General features: G+C 42.2%; 1 protein-coding gene across 26 annotated transcripts in view; it reads right to left on the bottom strand.

Moving 5' to 3' along the window:
- LOC135088863 (twitchin-like) overlaps window positions 1–22,172 on the bottom strand; it is a 164,509-nt gene that overhangs the window by 57,480 nt on the left and 84,857 nt on the right. For 21 of the 26 annotated variants that reach the window (XM_063983893.1, XM_063983896.1, XM_063983905.1 and 18 more), the window contains 15 exons: window positions 19,396–19,521; window positions 18,607–18,751; window positions 17,741–17,880; window positions 17,158–17,305; window positions 16,257–16,401; window positions 15,161–15,199; window positions 13,386–13,510; window positions 12,549–12,766; window positions 12,119–12,251; window positions 11,351–11,586; window positions 10,491–10,602; window positions 7,798–7,827; window positions 3,689–3,856; window positions 2,920–3,044; window positions 790–819 (listed from right to left, as the gene is read on the bottom strand). In XM_063983893.1, coding sequence (XP_063839963.1) covers window positions 790–819; window positions 2,920–3,044; window positions 3,689–3,856; window positions 7,798–7,827; window positions 10,491–10,602; window positions 11,351–11,586; window positions 12,119–12,251; window positions 12,549–12,766; window positions 13,386–13,510; window positions 15,161–15,199; window positions 16,257–16,401; window positions 17,158–17,305; window positions 17,741–17,880; window positions 18,607–18,751; window positions 19,396–19,521 — 1,920 coding nt within the window. The remainder of the gene's footprint in view (window positions 1–789; window positions 820–2,919; window positions 3,045–3,688; window positions 3,857–7,797; window positions 7,828–10,490; window positions 10,603–11,350; window positions 11,587–12,118; window positions 12,252–12,548; window positions 12,767–13,385; window positions 13,511–15,160; window positions 15,200–16,256; window positions 16,402–17,157; window positions 17,306–17,740; window positions 17,881–18,606; window positions 18,752–19,395; window positions 19,522–22,172) is intronic. The other 5 variants (XM_063983906.1, XM_063983913.1, XM_063983903.1 and 2 more) reach the window with 4 other exon arrangements.

Below are 22,172 nucleotides of genomic sequence, written 5' to 3'. Positions count from 1 at the left end.
AGAGTCGTGTGGTTTTATTTATTTATTTCATACAACTTGTTTATCTACGAATCCTGGAAAAAAGTAGCATACAGAAGAAGTACACTATTTACTGATTTATTTAGATGCGAAAGTTTGTTTTTTTACGTTGTTAATTGTACGGTTTAGAAAAAAACGAGATGTGTTAGTGAGGCTTTGAGTACTGCTACGTGGGCCGCGGGAGGAGAGGAAGACAAATGACCCACTGGAAGAGGATGAATAGGGAAAGGAGGAACGTGTCTCACTTTCAGAGGGAGAAAAAATATACTGGAGAATGAAAGAGTCAGAAGCCGCACTAGAAAATAAATCAGACGAATGGAGTGATTTGTTTTGTGGTGCGGCTGTGACACCTAGAGCAGGACTACGAGGGGCGAGCGTACACCGCCGCCGCCTTCTCCGCCGCGACAACCCAGAAACCCCGCAGACAATCCTCCGCGAATGAAAAAACGCCATTAGGTCACACTGGCGAGAATTACATGCTGTGGAATTGATAAAAGTAAATTTATGGCTGTTTTTTTTAAAAGACAGACGACTTTGGCAAAGGAGAAGAACGTCACCAAGGGAGAAAAACACTGAAAAAAGTGAGATCAATAAAAAAAACTGCATTAGAATTAAGTTTTCTAAATACGAAGTTAATTTAGTGACTGGTGTTTTCTGGAGGATTACAGTGTCCATAGATGACGGGGTTGCGCGGCGTAGGACGGTGGAGGGGCGTCACCTCGGCTCGCACTCAAATACTTCACACTACTACTGCCTCCTGGGGGGCCTTACCACATCTCCGCCTTTGGGCATGGCGCGTGTCTGGGGGCGGGAGGGTAACACGTTAATCGGGGTACTACAGGAGGGCTCGGCAGGGCTGCTCCTTCACTGTTTATGTATTTGTGTTCAACTGTGTTTTGTCTGAATGTTGCTGCTTTGAATCCAAGGAGCTGTCTTGCCTTACGAGCCACAAGGGAGGAGAGGAGAGGAGGGAGGTCCATTTTGGGGTCTCTTGGGGCTACATATCACTCTAAAACACTAACACTTGGGTTCACATCAGGAGAAACACTAAATCCCCGTACACCATATTTGGGGCATTGGTGGGGCTGCATGAATCTAGAACAATTTGGGACTGCTGGGGCTACATATCAGTCAACTAGCAATAAGTCAGGTTCCTATATTGGAGATCTGAGAGGACTACTTTTATGGGGGAGGGGGCACATAAAGGTTTTGGGTATAATCTGAGGACAAGGAACAAGACATTACATATAATAGGACATAGAACAGGATAGTAAAGATAGTGGTCAGTAGCTTAGTTATACACCACACTCACTTCTGCTGGGTCTAACGTCTGTCAAATTAGTCCTCGGATCTAAGAGTCTATCAAATTTCATCCTTTGTTACTAAACTAGCAGCAAATTGGAGGACTTTGCAAGAATATATAAAATTTTTAATCGTTCGTTATTGGACTGCCTTCATATTGGAAGACGTAAGATTGAGGGAAAACTATTGATATTATAGAAGTTTTGTCTTTTCTCTATTAAGATTTTCTTAGTCTATCAATTTTGTTTCCTTCGTTACTGTACTGTCATCATGTTGAAAGACGTAAGATTAAGGAAAACTCTTAATATTATAGAAGTTTTGTCTTTCCTCTAAGATTTTCTGAGTTTATAAAATTTCAGCTTCTGTTATTATACTGTCAGCATGCTGGAGGACGTAAGATTGAGGCAAAACTCTAAACACAATAGAAGTGAGTGCAAAATTACAGGATACTTGACTTCTGACCACTACTGAACATTACCATACATGAAACATATACACGTATACATAACTTAGATTGCACATTATAAAGACAAGTGGAACACAAATATTCACTACACGTAACGTGGACTGTGACAAGACCTGACTGGACGTGAAGGAGAGATATTTTGTGAAGTAGAAAAACGTGTATTACTGACGACACTATGACACGAGGCGACCCACGACGATGTACAGATAGACACACAAATAAAACACTAGATCATGACAAGGGGGATACAAGAATTGCTTATCCACGAGGCGGGACGGAGATATAAGTACAAGAAGTAAACACATGAGGTTCTATCGTGCTCTCGGGAGGGAAGGAGGTTCAACTACTGACTGAAAGGATTTGATCGTGCTGTTCTTTAAGTTCCGTTTCTCTTTCCATGCTTTGTCAAGGTTTGTTTGGGTTGTATTTTCGTTTTCTTTATGGAATTCTACTGTGTTTCTTATATTCATGCATTTCTGAGGGATCATCTACATTGGAGTGCTTGAAAAGGGTTCAAATCTAATAATTTTAAGGGGCACGCTGATACAGAGGGTTCACTCTAATATACCGAGGGTTCAGTCTCATTCTCAGGGTTCTGTTTTGGTTCTACTGCATTTAATAGTAATTCACTTCACTCATGCATTTTTGGAACCAATTCGGATGCAAGGGAGAAATATTAACTAACGCGTCTTTTCTTTACGTTTTCTTGGAGTAACATAGTTTGATTTGAGCACGCAGGTCACCTCTACAAGCTTAGTGAAACGGTTCAGTTAATTTCCTATGGGTTTCTAGCTTTCTGTTCTTGACTGAGCATAAACGACATGCTTGAAATTACAGAATCTTGAGTTAATCTTGTCTTTGCTTTCTGCACTGCAAAATGAACATAATGACTGACGTCCCTTCCCTAAAGCCTAACCCGCATTCTTATTTGTTCTCTCTTGACCATTTTCAAAGGCCACAGAGATGATAAGTCAGGTCACGGGTAGTAGTATCTCCACTTACGATGCAGAAAACTAGACTACAATAATAGAGATACCCTTGAAAACTAAGCTTCCACCTGAGCCTATCAAAAGCTGCCGAAATAAGATGACAACGTCTGCCAAAGAGTGGACTAGAGAGCAAAGGCGCCTTACCCTGTACTCAATGACGTAGCCAGTGATGGGGGCGCCGCCATCGCTCTCAGGACGGGACCAGCGCAGGTCAGCGTGGTCAGGACCCCAGTCAGTGACCTCCACGTGCAGGATCTTGCCGGGCTCATCTGCAGGCAGGTCATGTTAGGTCAAGTCAGGTCAGAGTTACGTGTTTGTAATGCGTTAGTTGATCTGTGTCTTTGAACATAAACTGATTTCTTTATGCGTATTTTGACTGACTAGCAGGACAGAAACTCCCTAATTCTCTGTAAGTCATTTATTTAACTTATCAATCCCATTAACTTTACAAATTTTTAGGGAATGACAATTAAATGGGTCCCTTTCCCTTTTCATATACCTTTTTGCAACTCTTAGCCAGCTTCCCATTCACGTAACAATCAAGCGTCCCATGAATCTTACAAGCCATTAAACAACCCTTTCTTATTATACTTGTTGCAGCCATTAGCCATCCACCCCTTAGCCATCCAACTCTTCAAAAAATCCTCACCTCCTGAGTCACTCTTCCAACCATGAACCTTCCATACCAAACCCCTTAAAACCATCCTATCAATTGAATCACGTTTTTAACCATAAACCTTCCATTCACCCACAAATAAAGACCTTAAAAAACACCCTATTAATTGATTTACCTCATCCCGAACCATCCATCCTAAAACCTCTTAAAACCATCCTATTAACTACCTCACTATCCCTGAACGATCCCCAAAACACTCATTAACTACTCTACCTTTTCACCCCTTGGTCCACTCACCCCAGGGATCCTTAGCTAAGATGACCTTGGGATGCACGTTGGGGTCAGAGGCGCCAAGTTTGTTGCTCACAGTGATCTTGAACTTGTACTGCTTCTTGTTCTCGAGGTCCTCGCATTTAAACCTGAGAGGCTCGTCTGCCGGAATCTCAGCCACTTGCGACCATCCGCCTGTGGGTACCCGGCCAATCCCGTCAGTGTGTGGATGGGTGAGTGTACAGACGAGTGGATGGTTTGTGGATTATGTGATGGAAGGAGGGACAAAATAGGCGTGTGTGGATGGACTTGGGAAAGGAGAGGAGTAGGATGGTTTTTTTTTTGGATAGGATACGTGGATATGTGAGCAGGTATTTGGGTGGATATGTACTGAAGCAAGGGGAGAACAGGAGATAATTTCTAGGTGGGTGTTGAACAGGTATGTATGAGTGTACGTATGTAGGTGTGTACGTAGAGTGTTTCTACGTACACACAAGATTCTGGTGTAGGTTTAGGAAGGGACTGTGACGTTCAGAGTACAAGATTCTTCTTTGGCCTCGCGTTGACGTGTGGTTTAAAAAAAACTATTTTGTCGCGTAGGCAGTTAAATCTTTGTCATGTCTTCTGTGTATCGTGTTTAGTCAAAGGTACATTGCTTTTATGTCATTTGAAGAGGACGTTAACACATAATGTATTTACCAAGCGTAAGTTAACACCTGGTTGAGTTTAGTGACTTGAATGTACACAGGTGAAACAGGTGTACAGGTGTGTGAATGTTATATGCAGGAGTTAACAAGCTGAGTGTAAGTGAATATGCAGGTGAAACAGGTGTGTGTATATATGAGTGTACTCGTTATCAAACATTGTACTCTGTCGTAAAGTACCTCTGAGTGTCAACAACAAGACAGGCAAGGAGTCAGGTAATGTTGAGGCGAGGAGTGGACAGGAGAGGGAAGGTCGAAGAGACGGTGATCTTGTCTGTTCATACATTGGGCGTCTAAGTCACAGCAATATATAGTCCAACAAAGGGAGATTCTTGAACAGGAGGAGTCATGCAGAAACATCACACATTGAGAGTGACATAAGAAAAGTGATCCAAGAGAGAATAAGGTAGATTGCAATGAAATACTTGAAGTGATACAGGGAAAAGCTAAAGAAAGTACTTGAACAGCATTGATATAGGAAAGGTAACGAAGACAGATGGTTTGAAGGGATATATAAGATAATGGAAGAGAATATTGGAATGATTAGTGGTGTCTGAGACGTACACCCAACACCATTATTGATTGTTTTGTTGGTTATCTCCTTATAGATAAGCGAGGTGAGTGAGTGCTTATCAGTAGTATCACGCACGTGAGAAAGAAAGGAACTGAGTGAAAAAAAAAAAAATGCTGCAAGAGAAAATAAATAAAACTTGGTGTCAATAATTATCAAAAACGGAAATAAAAAATTGTTACGGAAAAGAAGCCGAAAAAACACTTGGAAGAATTGCAAGAGAAATAATCCTAGTTGTTATTATTAATATATATATATATTTTTTTTAGTGACATGAATTGAAATGTATTCTTGATCGCATTCTAGGGAATATTCTAGGGACGTTCTCTTGCAATTTCCTTTAATCTACGGCACAGTAATGCTGCCTTTCGCCGTAGGGAGAATTTTTCAGGATAAAATTTCAAGGTAGGTAAGAAAAAAAAAATAGGGAAATAGGGAAACGCGAATAGTTCAACGGATTATATATATATTTTTTTGTGTGAGTATTATTATGTTTATGGAAAGATTTTGGGAGTTTAGGGTATTTGCCTTTCTTTTTTGGCCGTTGGAAAGTAGGGTGTGTGAAGCAGAGGGAGAGCTCGAGGGACACACTGAAGAGAGAGAGGGAGGGGGGAGAAGGAGCATTCCAGTCTCAGGGTTTTCAGGATGGAAAGAGAACAGGGGACAGAAATCCAGACGGGAAGTTCTGTTTATTTTCTGAGTTATGAGTCTTCTGTCAACTGTACCGCGAGTGGCTTGCCTGCCTGGCTGCACGACTCACCTGAGGGACACTGCGGGTGTGACCCAAGCGCCTGGTGACGCAACAACACCTCACAACATCTAATGGGTGCGCAATTAAGTTTTTGAATACTGATTAATGAAGTATTTTGGTGAATTTCAAGTTAATTTCAGTCTCTGAAGTTGAATTTTCAAATTTTCAACGTTATATTCATGTGTAGCGGCATATACTGCACTTTTGATATAATGAACAGCGTATGATATTCCACAAATCATATAAAAAAAAAATTGATAGTGATTGAAATTTTGGCGTCACAACAACGAAATCACAGTAAAACATCACAAAAATCAAGGTCAGGTCAGGTCATGATCACGAGGGGGTTGAGTCACCCGCAGGTGAGGTTGGTGTCTCCAGGTGAGTGGTGCAGCGGCGGTACAGAGGCTCTGGGCCGCGACGAGGGTCAGGTTGGTGGCGTTAGGCGGGTCACTGAGCAGTCTAGAGTAAGTATGAGTAACAAGTGCACGTAGAGGAAGCAGGTGGTCAGGTCGAGTCAGTTGACGCACTTCGGCAGAGCTTCGTCAGTTGAGTGACTCTAGTGCAGCTTTAGTTGTTTTCCCTTTAATTGGAGGTCTTCGTCTGATGTTCCTACGCTATTTGATGCTCCTACACCGTCTATTTTTCCCATAGCCTGTCGTTTTTGCTACTAAGCTCTCTATTTTCTTCCTAGACTGATTTTGCTCCTATTTTGCTTCCAGACTCTATTTCCTGGTACTAAACTGTTTTATTTTGCTCCTAGATTTTATATCTTGATACTAAACTGCCTTTTTAATTCCTGACTTGTCTATTTTTTTTTTTTTTTTGTCTCATGGTGTCTCTTTGCATCCAGACTTTTTTTTTTGTTTTCGGATTGTCTATAAGTGCTACTATACTGTCTCTTTTGCTCCTGGCTGTCTTGCTTTTGTTCCTAGATTACATGTTCTTAGAAAGTCTTTTGTTTTGTACGTCTCTTCTACCCTTGCACACTACGTAGACAGTCTTTCGTTTCACACGTCTCTTCTATTCCTATACTAACTTTTCAGACTAAGAGGAATACACCACTGAGAAGCGTACTCCTGTCTCTTCATGCACATTAACACGAGGACAATAATATGATAAATTACTGTATAAACCTACTTTTCCTTCAGTCTGGACGAGAGGAGATCAGAGAGACTCCTGCTAGATGTAAACAGTCATGCTCCTACAGCCTCTGAAGTAACCAGTGCCTGCCTTGAACACTAGAGGCAGACTGGCCAGGAATGTTTTGGCAGCTAGACACTTGAGGCTTTGAGTGGACACTGAAGGTTTAGGGATGCACGGCTACATACACCAGTACAACATAAAGTAACATAATATAACTTAAGATACATAACATACATCCCCCTCTTGAGGATGCTTTACTTCTACCACTGATATACAATGACTACATTATAAAGCCGTGCATATTGACTACTGACTTGAGTCCACGAATGTTTCCTAAAAAGACTAAATATATATGAGCTATCGTGCTAACTAACATGACTACTTTAAGACTGTCGATATAATCATGTTCTGCGTATTTATTGGGCCAGTTGGCTGAAGAGGAGTGATTTAAGTCAGTGCTCTTGGTTTACTTATCGTTCTGGTAATGCTAAAAGGTCGAACTACCGAGTCTTAACGAGCTATACCATCTATTTATGCATACATGTTGTAGTTTATTTAAGTTCCCCACAGATGCCTCCATAAAAAAAAAAGAAAATGAGTTTCAGTTATTTACGCTCAGCGGCATTATTTACCTAAGGATCAATGTTTTCCTATTTAATGAGATGCGCTGAAAATTAACCTTCGTATAAATCCCCATTCGTGTTCCTCTCAATGCGATTCCTAGGAGAAACCCGTTTTAGCATCCATAACCACTCTTAAAATGCATGAAAAACCTACCTAAACACCCTTTGGTAGTGCTTTAACTACACAAACCTCGCTGGATACTTTGTGAATACTCCAAGTAAATGTTTAGCAAGGGATCGCGTGAGAGGAAGGCGAATAGGGACCTGAAGGGCACCGCCGGGATCACGGTAACAGCTGGTATGAGGGCATAGCAAGTACTGGGTTAGTTGACACGCTCTACCTGTTCTTTCCCAGATTCTCGGATGCGATGCTGTTGGGAGAGGAAATACAGAGTCAAAACACAGAGTCCCTGATGGCGTGCGTGGCTCTTACGCCGCACCAACCTCCACCTCTTGGCCCGTATCCCTCAACGCTTTGACTCTCTCTCATCAGGCTGCTTTTAAAGGCCGCAGGGGTGAATACTCGACTTCTCATGGGTGTTTTTCCTTCCCTTGATATTGAAAAGGCTTGTTAAACTGGATTCTTAAGGGTGTTTTTTTTTTTTCCTCTGATATAAAATACCTGTTAAACTGTTTTTTCGTGGTTGTTATTTTTTTTTCCTTGATGTTGCAAAATAAAGTGGTTTCTTATGGGTGTTTTTCCTCTGATGTAAAATACTTGTTAAACTCGCTTCTTATGTGTATTTTTCCCCTTGGTCTTCTAAAATACTTGTTACACGAGTTTTTCACGGGTGTTTTTTTCCATTGAAGTTGTGAAATACTTGTGAAACTGGCTTCTCATTGGTGTTTTTCCCATTGATGTAAAATACATATTAAATTGGGTTCTTATGTGTGCATTTTCCCCTTGGTCTTGTGAAATACTCGTAAAACTAGCTTTTCACGAGTATTTATCCCCTTGATGTTGCAGAATACTTATGAAACAGAGTCAGACAAACACCTTTAAGAACACCCAGCAACTTCCACTGCAGCCTCTTGAAAGCAGCCGAGGTAAAGTGCTGACATCTTGGATACGGACCAAAATTTTCAGTCTTTTCATCCCGAGGCAGGAAAACCAAGGCTCACTGAGGATGCGTCTTGCTTTTACTGCCTGGTAAGGTCTTATATACTTAAATAATACGTTCTTTTAAAAATCTGGAATACTTTGTGGCAGCGAGATACTGGTGTGTGTGTGTGTGTGTGTGTGTGTGTGTGTGTGATTGTTAGTGTTCAGTGTGATTGGTCTCTCTCTCTCTCTCTCTCTCTCTCTCTCTCTCTCTCTCTCTCTCTCTCTCTCTCTCTCTCTCTCTCTCTGCCACGAAGTACACCAGATATAAAGCAAGAGATTCTAAGCTACGTCTTCTTCAGTCTTCATATCCACTAAGCAAACCATGTTAAAAAATGAAAGAAACACGAAAACCGGATGTAAAAACTTAAGAAATTCACAATATTACCTGCACTTAACACCTTCCATATTAAAATACACAGAGAATAGCAAATTATCTAGTTTTCTAAAGGCCAAAATGAAGAATGCGATTAATTTGTAACTAAGATATAAAAAGCGGATAAATGAAGCGTTGTTTTCTGTTTGCCGAGTGATAGTGAAGACTGAATGACATGATAATCTTAGTCACTCCCTCCGCTGTGAATGAGGAAGGACGCCAGCCCGTATTCTTAAACCATTCTCTCTCATAAGGTCTATTTTCAAAGGCCACAAAGATAATAAGTTGGACTCTCATCGGTGTTTTTCCCCTTGTTAACCCTTTGACTGCCACTTGGTACACCTTTCCCTAATTACCACTCTGAGACATCTTTACTTGTTTTGCAGCGACATCCAATCTTTGAACTGAGAAGAAATTGCAAAATGTATTCTTTTTCATTGGTAACTTTTTTGTATATGCTTATGAAGACTTCACGTATTGCTTCTGGTGCTGCTAATTGTTTCGTGTTGCAGTGAAAGGGTTAAGTTATAACTAGAATCAATAAACACTCTTGAAGATTCTCATGAGTGTTTCTTTTTTCCGGTGATGGCACAGAATCCTTGTTAAATTTACCACTACATACAAAACACTCTTGAAATCTCCACTGGCTTCCACTAGAACCTGTTGAGTGTGAACTGAGTGTGAACTGAGGCCTTTAAGAATACGGGCTTAAAGCTTGGCACAGAGTACATACATAGCAGAAGCAAATTGAATAAAGAGAATTGTAATCATGAAGCTACACTTACTTGTACCTCAATGCAAAGAGAAATGTATAGTATAGATAGATGTTTACAGCGAGGCGAATGCAAACACTGTCCTTTGGTGGTGTTTGGGTTCATAATGGAGGAGGAAAGTTTGTATGTAGTTTCAGAGATAGAATCGAAGCCAAGACACCAAGACACGAATACTCATGGAAGATCAAATGCGACTCACTCTCAGCACCTCGTGACTTCTGTAGCAACACACGCAACACACACATAGCATCACACGGAGCACATGTCACAAAGCACGCCAGAATAATGCTACGTACTTGCATTTACACAAAGCTACACGGCTATGCTTCAAAACGTACACAAACACGTACACGCACTGGTACGCACACAACCTTGGCGACACACAAACACACACACACAGGTCAAGACAAGACAAGACATAAAGCTCATATTATCCAAAACTTGTAGCGCGAAATGACCTTTAGAACTGGTCTCATATGCGAAGAGAAAAGAGACGAAAAGACACAAGATACTGAAGACCCATGTGAATTCGTACACAAACACACGTACACACATACACGCGATACGTACATAAACACTGGGAGATCTTCACAGGTGCGTCATCCAGCTTCATATACCTTAAAAACCCTAACACTCTTCTTTCCACATCCCTAAAAATCCCTAAAAAGTTCCTGAACATGGAGACAAGATCGATTTTTAGTAGAGTCCGCCTTCCAGTGATCCCTTTGTTTAGTTTCCATCCCTTATCTCTCCCCTCACCGCCCCTGCAGCGTGCGTTCTTACCCTTGACGGCGAAGTCCTGCCTCTCGATGGTGTAGTAGGTCAAAGGAAGGCCGCCGTCATCCTTGGGCGGCGCGAAAGTCAGCACGCAGGAGGTGGAGAAGATTTCTGACACCTGTGGATGGTATTGGTGGATTGGTTAGGTTACGGAGGAGCACCAAGGTCATGTAGGGAAGGGTGGAAAGATGGTGGTTCTAATTTGTATCTTAAGGTTGTGAGGGAGTGTAGTGTTGGGTTTTAAGTTTGAATATTTGTTTTTTCTATTTAATTTAAGACTGGCCAATGGGGTGCAAAAACTAAAAGGACTTCGCTTCATTCGGTTCCAAAGGTGAATAAAAAACGGGTTACTGTCAGGTTGGCTAAGTTAGTTCTGGAGGTGTTCTGATACTTCTCTCTTAAAAGAACTTCGGGTCCTAGGAAACCGAACAATGACAAACTAAACAACTTTTCTCTAAAGGCATGAAGGCAAAGTAGATGATTTTATTTCTGTCTCATTCTCCACACAAAGTAAAACAAGAGTACGGAACTACGCACCAAACAACTCATCCCCTGAAGAACTCTGGCGAAAACTGTAGCCCTAACTGAGAAACCTGGGAGTGATCGTTTCTTGGAGGTTGTGAGCTGAAGAGGAAACATTCACAACCCATTCCCTGAAGAACCCACAACGCACAACAAAATCCCTGAAGAACCCACAGCACACAAGACAAACCCTGAAGAACCCACAGCACACATGACAAACCCTGAAGAACCCACAGCACAATCCTTAAAGAGCCCTCGAAAACCACTAACTGAGAAACTAGAGCGACCGTTCCTTTCAGACTGTGCGAGGAGGAGCAAACACCGACAACCTTACACAGACGCACCTCGAAGTTAGTTGGGGGACTTGGCTTATCCTGCATGTTGATCTTGACGTCCTTGGTGCTGGAGCCTGCCTTGTTGGACATCTTGATTGTGTACTTTCCGGTCTGGTCACGGCTCGGCTTCTTGATGGTGTACACGACCTTCTTGTCCATCACCTTGATCTCCACCTCCTTCGGGCTCATGGGCTTGCCGTCCTTCAGGAGCTTGGCGTCCACCTTGGAGATCCTGACGCCGGGGACTGTTGTGGTGGAGAGTGTTGATGATTGATGATGGTGAAAAGTATGTTACGAGTATTTCTTCATGTTTTCTTTTTGGTGTTGATGGTCTAACTTGTGTTTCCTTGTGTTATTTGACAGTTGTGGTGAAGAATAAGTTAATGACGGTGCTGATGAGGTGTTTAGAGTGTGTTCTGATGTTTTTTCTTGGTGTTGATTACTTAAAGTGCGTTTCCCTGTTATCTGACTTTTGTGGTGGTGAAGGAGTGTGTAAATGACGAGTCTTGATTTAGATAGGAGTGTTAGAAATCTGCTGCAATGTTTTTTTTTTTTCTTAGCGTTGATGGTTTAAAGTGTTAATGAAGAAAAGTGTGCATTAAGGTGTGTTCCTAAAACTAATGCGTCGATGAAGAAAACACACGTACACATTCACTGAAACGACACCAGACACACACAAGAATGCTTTTGAAGTGTGACAAAGTGCATTCCGGTGACATGTGGATGAAGAGAAGTACAAGCCCACGGAAAATTCATAAGTCAAGGAGAGGAACTTACTGGTGTAGGGAACATCGAAGGTCAAAGGCTTGCTGACGGGGCCCTCGATGGGTTCCTCAGGCTTGATGCTCGGGGGCTTCTCTCCTTCGCCCACACTCAGCTGGCAAGAGGTCTCCAAGTTCCCGCACACAGCCTGGAGAGGAGTGTTTCATGAAGGACGTATTGATTATTTATATCTCTATGGCTTCCTTTCGGTTTAGGCAGGATGTGTAGGATGTAGGATGTAGGAGTCTCATGAGCCAAATAGGAGTTTACGAGAAGTTTTTGGTGTTGTGTTTAGCTGTTTGTGTTTTTAGATTGCGTCGAGGCTTGTAATCTCCAGCAGTCCTTTCATTAGCAACGTATTGTATTGTTCTTTAAATGTATGTGTGTTGTTTGCCTCTGGTGTGTGTGTGTGTGTGTGTGTGTGTGTGTGTGTGCTGGCCCTCACCTTGATCTCTCCCTCGTGGTCCATAGCTGCCTCCTTGATGATCAGCTTGTGCACGGCGCCGTTCTTCACGATCTCAAAGTTGTCACCGGGTTTCACCTCCTCGCCCTTGATGAACCATGTGAGGGGCGCGTCGGGGTCCACCAGCTCCACTTCGAAGGTCGCGGGCTGCCTCTCGTAAGTCATCTGGTCCTGCAGCGGCTTCTTGAACTTGTTTTCGACTGTGAGAGAGAAACATAGGGAGAGTGAATAGGTGTTGTGGGCTGTGGTTTTGTGAGTTGGCGTAAGGGGAAAGAAGAGGAGTTATTTTATGGATGGAAGGGATAAAGAGAGGGAAGGAGTGAGGGAAAGAGGGAGAGGTGTTCTTTAATGTATGGGAAAGGTAAATTCTTTGAGTAGTTTTAATTGTTTTTACCATCTCCCTACTTATGTCGTGCAGTCACCAGCGTCTTAACCTCACAGTAACTTTATATCTTTGCCACCACACGTCCTAATCACCAGCAACACCACTTCTTGCACCACAACAGACATATACCATCGCCATCTCACTCCACGCTAGCATCACCACTCCTTACACCACACCAAACACTCTCTTCATCTCACTCTTCACTGGCATCACCACTACTTACACCACAACAAACGCACACTCACCCGCATCCCTCGTCTAGCATCACCAGTTTCCCTTCACCAGAACCACACACACTCATTACCACCATTTAAAACACTTATCCTCCAGTTTTTCGTAACCCATTTGGCTCTTAGGGACAAGCACCTCAGAGGGCCTTTTCTTCCTTCTCTGTTATCCTAAGCCCTCTTACGTTAAAAGACACCATTACTCACACTGCACAATGGTTTCGCAGGCGGTCTCATCAGCGTTAGTTCTGCAGGTGTAGTTGCCAGCATCCTCCATGGCGATACTCTTGAACACCAGCTGCCTCTTCCTGCCGTCCTTCATGATCTTGATGCTGCAGGCGGGGCGGGAGCGGGGGAGAGAGAAGGGACAAGTTAGCGGGTGATGTGATGCGGTATTGTTTTGCTAGGTGGGTTCCGTGTTCCCGGCTCAGTGTGTGTATGGCTGTCTTGCGCGTCAAAGCTGAGCGCATGGAGGGAGTCTGATCTCTGTCACTTGGTGTGGATGGCTCCGTTAAGGTCTCGTGTGGCAGGTACAGCAGTGGGAGTCTTGCTACTGTTACACAACGTACTGTTAGGTCTATGATTTTGGTCTGCTTCATGTAAGGTCTGATTCTTTCATTTTTCATTATTTTACTATTTTTTTTGGTCTTAATTTTGTCTTGCCTCTCTTTTCCCTAACTGATGAGATAACAGCAAGGAGACTGTCGGTGTCTTAGCCAGTACGACAAATACGCCGTGCAAAGCCTTAATCAATGCAAGCAAGGGATGAGTGTGTACAAAAAATAGTGCCGTTGAGAAAGCAAGGAATGGAAAAAAAACCTGAACTCTGACGCCCACGGTACGAGCTGAAGGGGAGTGAGGGGGAGTGAAGGGGAGTGAGGGAGTAGTGGCAGGGGAGTAGATGGGAAGGGATGCCGAAACTCCCACAAAATTTTGAAGGGAGAAAAGTAGCGTTTGTGGGGATCGCGGGGAGCAAGAGGCGTTAGGGTGTGCCCCACGTCAGTCTCTACCTCTCCCTGGCACCGCAGCAGCCACGTCAGAAGGAAAGTAACATGAAAAATTAAGGCAGTGCAGCCAAAATGCAGACATAGAAACGTCTCGCCCGAGAAGCTAAAAAAAACAAGGTAAAATAAAACAAAATAAGAGTTCTAAGTAGAGATTTCTATCGCCACGGAGGTAGAGACTTTGAAAACTGTTCTTGTAATACTTGAAACTTTAAGAAAAACACGAATCACTGATCAGAAATAAAAAAAAAAATGAAAAAAAAATGAAACGTAAAATTTGAGTATGAATAAATCATATATGAATATCGACCAGTGGATAAAAGTAAACAAAACAAGGAAAGTGAACGGGGCACAGGATGACCGCGGCCTCGTGCTGGGTCAGGCAGGGTATAAAAGTCGATGTTTTGAGGTCACGTAAGGGGAGGGAGGGTAGGAGGGAGGGTGGGAAGGGAAAGGGATAGTAGCAAGAAGTAGTTCCATTTATAGTTTATAACATTTAGCTTATATTTCCATTTTAAAACGTGATAGATTAAATTAAATAGTGTATCGTTTAGTTAACCTCCGCCGCATGTGTTTATTTAAGTCACAGGTGATGAGTGAGTCAAAAAGAAAATGGATATAGAGTCTTATATCCAAAGCTTCTTCATTTTGATTTTATTCGTTGAGGTTTTGGTGGTTATTCAAGGGCCCAGAGTCGTGTCCACAGCGGGTCTAGTCCCTTCAGATTAACACTACGTCGCTAGGTCAGTCACATGTAGCAAAAATAATAATACAAAAAGGAAAAAACATAAAATTGACGAAGAAAAGTCAACTGAGTCCTCGGTCCATAAGCTGTAGGTGTCAAAACCGCATCTGAACCGAGGACTAGGCTGACGCTGAGGAAAGTAATTGGAAGGAAGTAAAAAATAAAAGGAATAAGCATCACAGTCGATACCAGAAGCCAGGTTTTGTTGGTCAAGTACAGGTGGTTTGCTTTACCTCTGAGCGCCTGTGCGGATGTACGAGGAACCTTGAGATCTGTGAGAGGGCAAACCTAGGTCAGGTCCAACAACACACAGCGTCCTCGAAACATAAAAGGTCAACTGCTCTCTCTCTCTCTCTCTCTCTCTCTCTCTCTCTCTCTCTCTCTCTCTCTCTCTCTCTCTCTCTCTCTCTCATCTTGTCATACACTCTCTCACGAAGTCTTTTACACATAAAAACAAAGAAGGACAGAGCACTGAAGAGGAGACACACACCCACCAACACACACACACACACACACACACACACACACACACACACACACACACACACACACACATAAGAAGAAGAAAGAGCAGACAGGACTTGGAGAGGAAGGGTAATTCACAAAATACATCGTTGATTAATAAAGAATAAGACAAACAACATAAAAAGAAGACTCAAATCAACAAACGACACCCAAGTCAAAATAAGACGAACAAACACAACAGTAACAAGAACAGATACAAAGAAATATTTGAACGTAATTGATTTCTTGACAAAAATCTGAGAATAAAGCCAAAATTAAGTAACTCAAGAACTATAAGGCTGAAAAGAACTAAGTGGGCAATAAAAATTCGTAAACTCTAAGCTTCATGTAAAACAGAATCTAAACTATGAACACAAACTAAGATTTTTTTTTTCTATACACGAGGCAGTTAAGATAAAATGCCATGCCTTGTCTTGTAGGAATATATACCCATTTAACTACGTAAGAAAAAAAAGCAAAAGAACTCCCTTCACTAACACTAAATGGAACTAAACACATTAATCTCACTAAATAAAGATAACTATTGAAAAAAAAAACGTAAGAATAAACAAAAGAACTCCATTCAGAATTCTTGTTTTCCTTCTCTTGTTTCCTTATTTCACTTTTCTTCCATTCTTGTCCCATTTTCATCTAACTTACGGCTACCACAACTAACACTAAGCAAATCTACACTAATCTCGCTGAACCACAACGCAAACTTCCCATAACCCTCTGCCAGAACAACACAGCAGCTGGCCACCCTCTCCTTCACTAGCCGTCGTCAGTTACTAAGCGTCAAGGAGTCAAAAGCGTTAGTCTACTCACCCTTTGGTATCCGGCGTGAGCTTCTTGTCGCCGTAGAACCACTCGACGGGCGCCTCAGCCTCGTCCACTTCACACTCCAGCACGACCTTGTGGTTCTCAGTGACCGTCCTTGACTTGAGCGTCTTCGTGAACTTGAAGGGCTGGTCTGAGGGGCGACAGAGGAGGCAGTAGTAAATCAGAGCATAAGAAAATATGGGAAGCCGCAAGAAGCCGTCAGGATTACACGTGGCAGTCCCTGTACGAAATATACTGACCTATTTCCATCTATCATCTTCATTCGTAAGTTTGTCTAATCTTTTGAAGCTTCCTTATGACTCCGCACTAATAACCTGATTACTGAGTCCATTCCACTCATCTGCCACTCTATGTGAGAACCGATTCTTTCCTATTTCTTTTTTTAAATCTAAGTTCATCAAGCTTGAACCTGTTATTTCTTCCTGATTATTGACCATGAGAATTTTGCTTATGTCAACCATGTTATATCCCCAATACCACTTCAAGACTTCAACCAGAGAGGAATAAACATCAAAGTAACAAGCTGGTATATGATTTCTGGGTGGAGATACAAAAAAATTCAATGTTACCATAAAGTTTAACCCTTTCATTGGCAAACATTTTCTTCCCATAAAAATCTACAACTTTATAGACACTTATTTTTATACTACAGTCTCTTAACTACTATAACCTAAAAATATGTGAATAAGTAAATAAACGCATCTCTTATCCCTCTTTTTTCAGTAAAATGGTTAGAGAAAAAAAGATAATTCTGTTACTATTATTGCTCCTACTACTACTACTACTACTACTACTACTACTACTACTACTACTACTACTACCACCACCACTACTACCACTACTACCACTACTACTACTACTGCTGCTGCTGCTGTTGCTGACTCACCGACGACACTGAGGGTTGTTTCCGACACTTCCTTTTCGCAGCGGAAGATCTTGGCGGTGTACTTGCCCTTGTCCTTCTTGCTGGCCTTCTTGATGGTGAGGCGCACCGTGCCCGTCATGTCCTTGTAGGTCTCGTACTTCTCGTTGTCCTGAAACACGAACATTTTGTATCACTATTTTTTGTCGATTCACTTTTAAGTTAGTGGAAGTTTCCCTCGCTTCATATTTCTCGTTAAAACGAAAGGAGAATAAATAATCTTTCGTGATACCATTTGCATTATATCTCGATTTATTTCAGTTAGTTGGTGAAAATTTACCATTTTTGTGGCATTATCACGATTTTTTTTCCCCAGTTTTACGTAAGTTAAGAGGAATGTGCTTTTTTTTTTTACATTTCTAGCAAATTAGAAACAAAAATAAATAATCTTTCGCCATATCGTTAACATTATATCTACTTAATCAAAATCTACTCTCTTTCTACAATCTGGCTAAAAAAAAAAAAAACGAAAACGGATAATTTGCAGTAAAGTTTCTCGCTGCGACTCAAAACTTCGCGGCAGTGGCAACAGACGGCGCTGACTCACCTCGATCTTGGTGTCCCCGTAGTACCAGTGCACGATGGCCTTGTGGGAGTTGACCTGCGCCTCCAGAGTGGCCTCCTTGGTGGTGTAGCAGCTGGTCTTCTTTGGCAGCGGCCGCACGAACTTGTAATCAGGGTCAGGCTCTACGGGGAGGCGAGATATGAAGTTAGATAAAGGCGATGCAAGACGAGAAAGCTTGATTGTACATTGTTAAGGGGAAAGATTAAATAAAAAGAAGTTTTCTATTTAATGAAGGCAGTGAAATGGAAAGTGGGTAGAGGAAAGGGGCATTACACAACAAGGAATTACACTTGAAATAACCAGGAGACAAAGGATTTATTCGATAAGGAAACAAAGAGGATGGGAACTGACTGACTGATGGAAGGCTTCGCAACACCGCGGTCATAATTTGGCACAACTAATAAGAAATACCTAACTACAAGCAATATACAAGACTGACATTGGATAAAATAAAGTGTAGGCAAGGTGATGCTAAAAACAGAACATCACTTAAAACTGCAGAGAAGGGAGTTAAGAATGAAGGTGTTGCAGATCATGGGGAATAAAAGTCAGTCTCTCATTATGGGGAAGACCCTCTAAGACCTGGCATTCTCCTTGGAAGGGCCGGTCAGTGTGGCAGACCTAACATTCATTGGAAGCAGAAACAGTAGGACCAGTCTCTCAGTATGGCAAGACCTAACACTCTCCTTTGAACCAGAGACAGAAGAACCAGTCTCTCAGCATGGCAAGACTTAACATTCTCCTTTGAACCAGAAACAGAAGGGCAAGACTTAATGCAGGACCTACCACTCTCTTGGGCAAGGGCAATGAAGAAGCAAAGACAACAGAACACGGGCACGGATACGAACCCTGGACGGTGAGGATGGCGGAGCAAGAAATACCCATGCACTCCACGGAATAGCGACCCATGTCCTCCACCGTGGGCTTGCTGATGATGAGGGAGTGCACGCCAACCTCAGACTTGAACTTGTACTTTGAGCCTGGGAAGAGCTCCTGAGGGGTGGATGGGGAAGAGTGTGTTTAGCGCCATCACAGACACACATGTTCGGTTTCAGTATCTCATCTTGGCTTTTTAACTAGCTGTAGTGAAAGTTTCTGAGGTTTTCAAGGGAAATTATTCGTTTCAAGAGCGTCTTCATGATTCTGGGGATATTTTAACAAGGATTCTGCATAGTAAGTTGGAAAATACCCATAAGAACAGGCTTATAATTTCTATGGCCTTTGAAATTAGTCCTTATGAGAGCCCAAAGGATAAGGGGTGTCATACATACTGACAGACAGACAATGACAGTCACACACACATACCCAGCAATTCACTCACCCACAAAGTGTTTAACCCTTTCACTGATGGTCAATCTTTTCCATAACCATTTACAGCTTTGAAGACATTTTTTCTACAACAGTCCCTTAAAAAAAGTACTTCTGAAACTTAGCAAAGATAAAATTAACCTTTTATTACTATTTTTTTTTAATGTCAGTGTTAACGATTTATTTTTGTGATATGAATGGTAATAGAAGACAATCATAACAGTGAAACGGTTAAAGATAAAGGATACAGTCATTCATTCATACTGACAGACAAAGAGGCAGACACACACACACACACGCACACACACACACACACACTGAATACTCACATCCTTCTTGAAGAACCACTTAGGCTTAGATTCCTTCTTGGAGAATTCACCCTCGAACTTAGCCATCTTCTCCTTGCCTTCCTTCACCGTCAGATCCACCAGGGGCTTGATCCACGACTCCTGCTTCTGCTCGGCGGGAGGAGGCGGGGCAGGTGAAGGAGAGGGAGAAAGGAGGAGTTGCATGAGACCAGTGTTAAGATGAGCGTGCACGGGTGAGGGTGTTTGCTTTGCCGCCCTGCTCGTCATTGTAAGGGACCGCATGTCGTGTTTCGTTTTTTATTTATTTATTTTATTTTTTTTCAGATTACGTTGTTATTCTCGCAGTCAAAATGGATGTAATTGTATATAATTTACATGGAAATAAACATCATAGTTAAATTTTTGGTTTTCATAATTAATTCAAAAGTGAAAACGGTGGTTTTTGTTAACTTTTTCTCCACAGTGTTACTCGTCAAGGAGCCGCAGACGAGGGAGACAAGCAGGCACCCCCGACCTTGTGACACCCACTGACACCTGCATTACGAGCCAATCCCGGCAAAACCTTGACAAAGCCACAGGTACAAAAAAGTAATTACATCTTTACCTTTGACCACAAATCATGACCACAAAAACACAAGAACTGACCACATGGAACTCTTTAGAGAACTTAGTGCTAATAACAATAACAACAACAGTAACCATAACACCAATGATAATAATAACGATAATAAACACACAGGTACAGTACATGGAGATAATCAAGGTCACAGAGGTCACGATGGACCGTCGTGAGGCGTGACCTGACCTGCCAGAGCGTAGCAGCACCAGCAAGACAAGAAAACATTGCCGGTGCGGAGTGCGGATTACTGTTTCCACATCTAAGTATTGGACATGCGGACGTGCGTGTGAATGAGATGAAAGTGTCTGCAGCGGCGGCGAGGCGGCGGAGACAGCGGCAGTGGCGTGTCTCGGTGCTGCAAGGCTGGGGCTGGCCGGGAGGGGGTGAAAGAGGGGCACGGGCACGCTCCTTGATGTTCACTTGTCTTTTTTATTTTTATCTCCCTTATTTTACGATTGCATGATGTTCAGTTTTTTTCTCTCTTTTATCACTCTTTTCATCATGATTCTTCTTCTTTGGTTGATTTTTATAGTTATTTTTCTTCATGCATATGCGGGACAGGTTAAGTTAATAATTTTACAGATCAGAGAACAAAGTTAAAGGTGTAAAATCTGTGACACACTGACTTTCTCTTCCCGTCTGCTACTTATATATATTTTTTTATTCATACTTTTAAATAACAGCAAGAAAAAAAAATGAAACGAGTATATTTTCTTGCAAACTCTTTCCTGATTACAAACTCAAAACTGTGACAAGGAAGAACTTGAACGCAAGCAAAAAATGACTTTCTCTTCTCGAAATTACTATGAAAATGCGTTAGATATACCATGAGCATTTTACTTCAGGCAACCTATCATTATCAGTCTGAAGGTGAGGATCATGAGAAGCAGAGGGAGGCTGAACCACTGAGAGAATACGATGATTAACACAACACAAGACCATGCCCCTTGATTCACTCCCCTCCCTGGCAGCTGACACAACTCCCCCCATTACAGGGCTGGAGTGACATTGCTCTATGTCTTTATGGCTAGACGTACGGCAATCATGCAGCCTAGAGACATGCCTTAGAGGAGTACCATCATGCCTGCATCCGGCCACTTCTAGAAAATGGAGAAACTGAAAGAAAACGTAAAGAAGATTGTCTTGAAGTAGAGTAGAAGTTCCGTCCGTCTTTCTGAGATAAAATAATAAAAGTAGCATTGTTTTTTCTTTATGATTTTGTAGTGGTGTTTTATTTATTTATTTTATTTTTTTTAAGGCTATAAATGGTAGTGAGTGATTTGGTGTATCTAGAGAGAGGGACGGGCCTTCTTGGAACAGACATACGCATTACTGTGCATGATAAGAGTAACTGTACAGTGTCATGCAGAATGTTTTAAGGTGGTTTTTAAGGGGGTGGAGAGGTTTAAGGGAGTTTTATATTGGTTTTAGAAGTTTTGGTTTTTAGTTTATGGCTTAAGTTTATATTATTATTATTACTTTTTTTTTTTTTTTTTTTTTTTTTAGCTTCCGGAGTGAGTTTCTTTTTTGGTTTGGGGGTTCGGTTTAGTGAGTTGTCTTAGTTTGATTGGTTTATTCGAGTCACCCTTTAATTCCTTGCGGCGGGTTTATGCGATGGGTCTTTAGGCACGGTGAAGTGTTTACAGGTACATCATTCCTTTAATTTTCCTTTAGTTTTTTTTTTTTTTTTTTATCACACTCGTACTACATAATGGTCCGTGTCGCGGCTCCTTTAGTGACACTCCCGCGGGTCGCCAGGCCAGGTGTGTCATCAGGCTTCAGGTGCACAGGTAGAAAAAAGAGATCAAGGGGAAAAAAGGTCGAACATTAGATAAAAGGAAAACAATACTCATTACTCATGTCAGGAGGCCAAGAGTGAGGCCGCAGTGCCGTAATCATGACTAAAAGGAAATGAATGAATGAATGAAGGAAGTCATGAATGCACTTGTTCAAGCGTGCCAAACCTCGTTCCAGTGTTGCCAAACCTCGGTCCAGTGTTGCAGCTTAGGCCAATCTGGGATAATGTCAGCGAGGGAAAGTCTGCGGGGGTCGTCCCCTTCCTGCCCCGGGGAGAGAGACGGGTCTTAGAGGCCTGGCGGGGCGGGGCGGGGCGAGCCGGCGCGAGGGGCAGAGGGGATTGGAAGGGAGAGGAGGAAGCCAAGCAGAAGGTAACTCTTAA

This window comes from Scylla paramamosain, chromosome 32 (genome assembly GCF_035594125.1).
Source record: "Scylla paramamosain isolate STU-SP2022 chromosome 32, ASM3559412v1, whole genome shotgun sequence".
Classification (NCBI taxonomy): Eukaryota; Metazoa; Arthropoda; class Malacostraca; order Decapoda; family Portunidae; genus Scylla; species Scylla paramamosain.
This window is presented reverse-complemented; position numbering and strand designations above follow the sequence as displayed.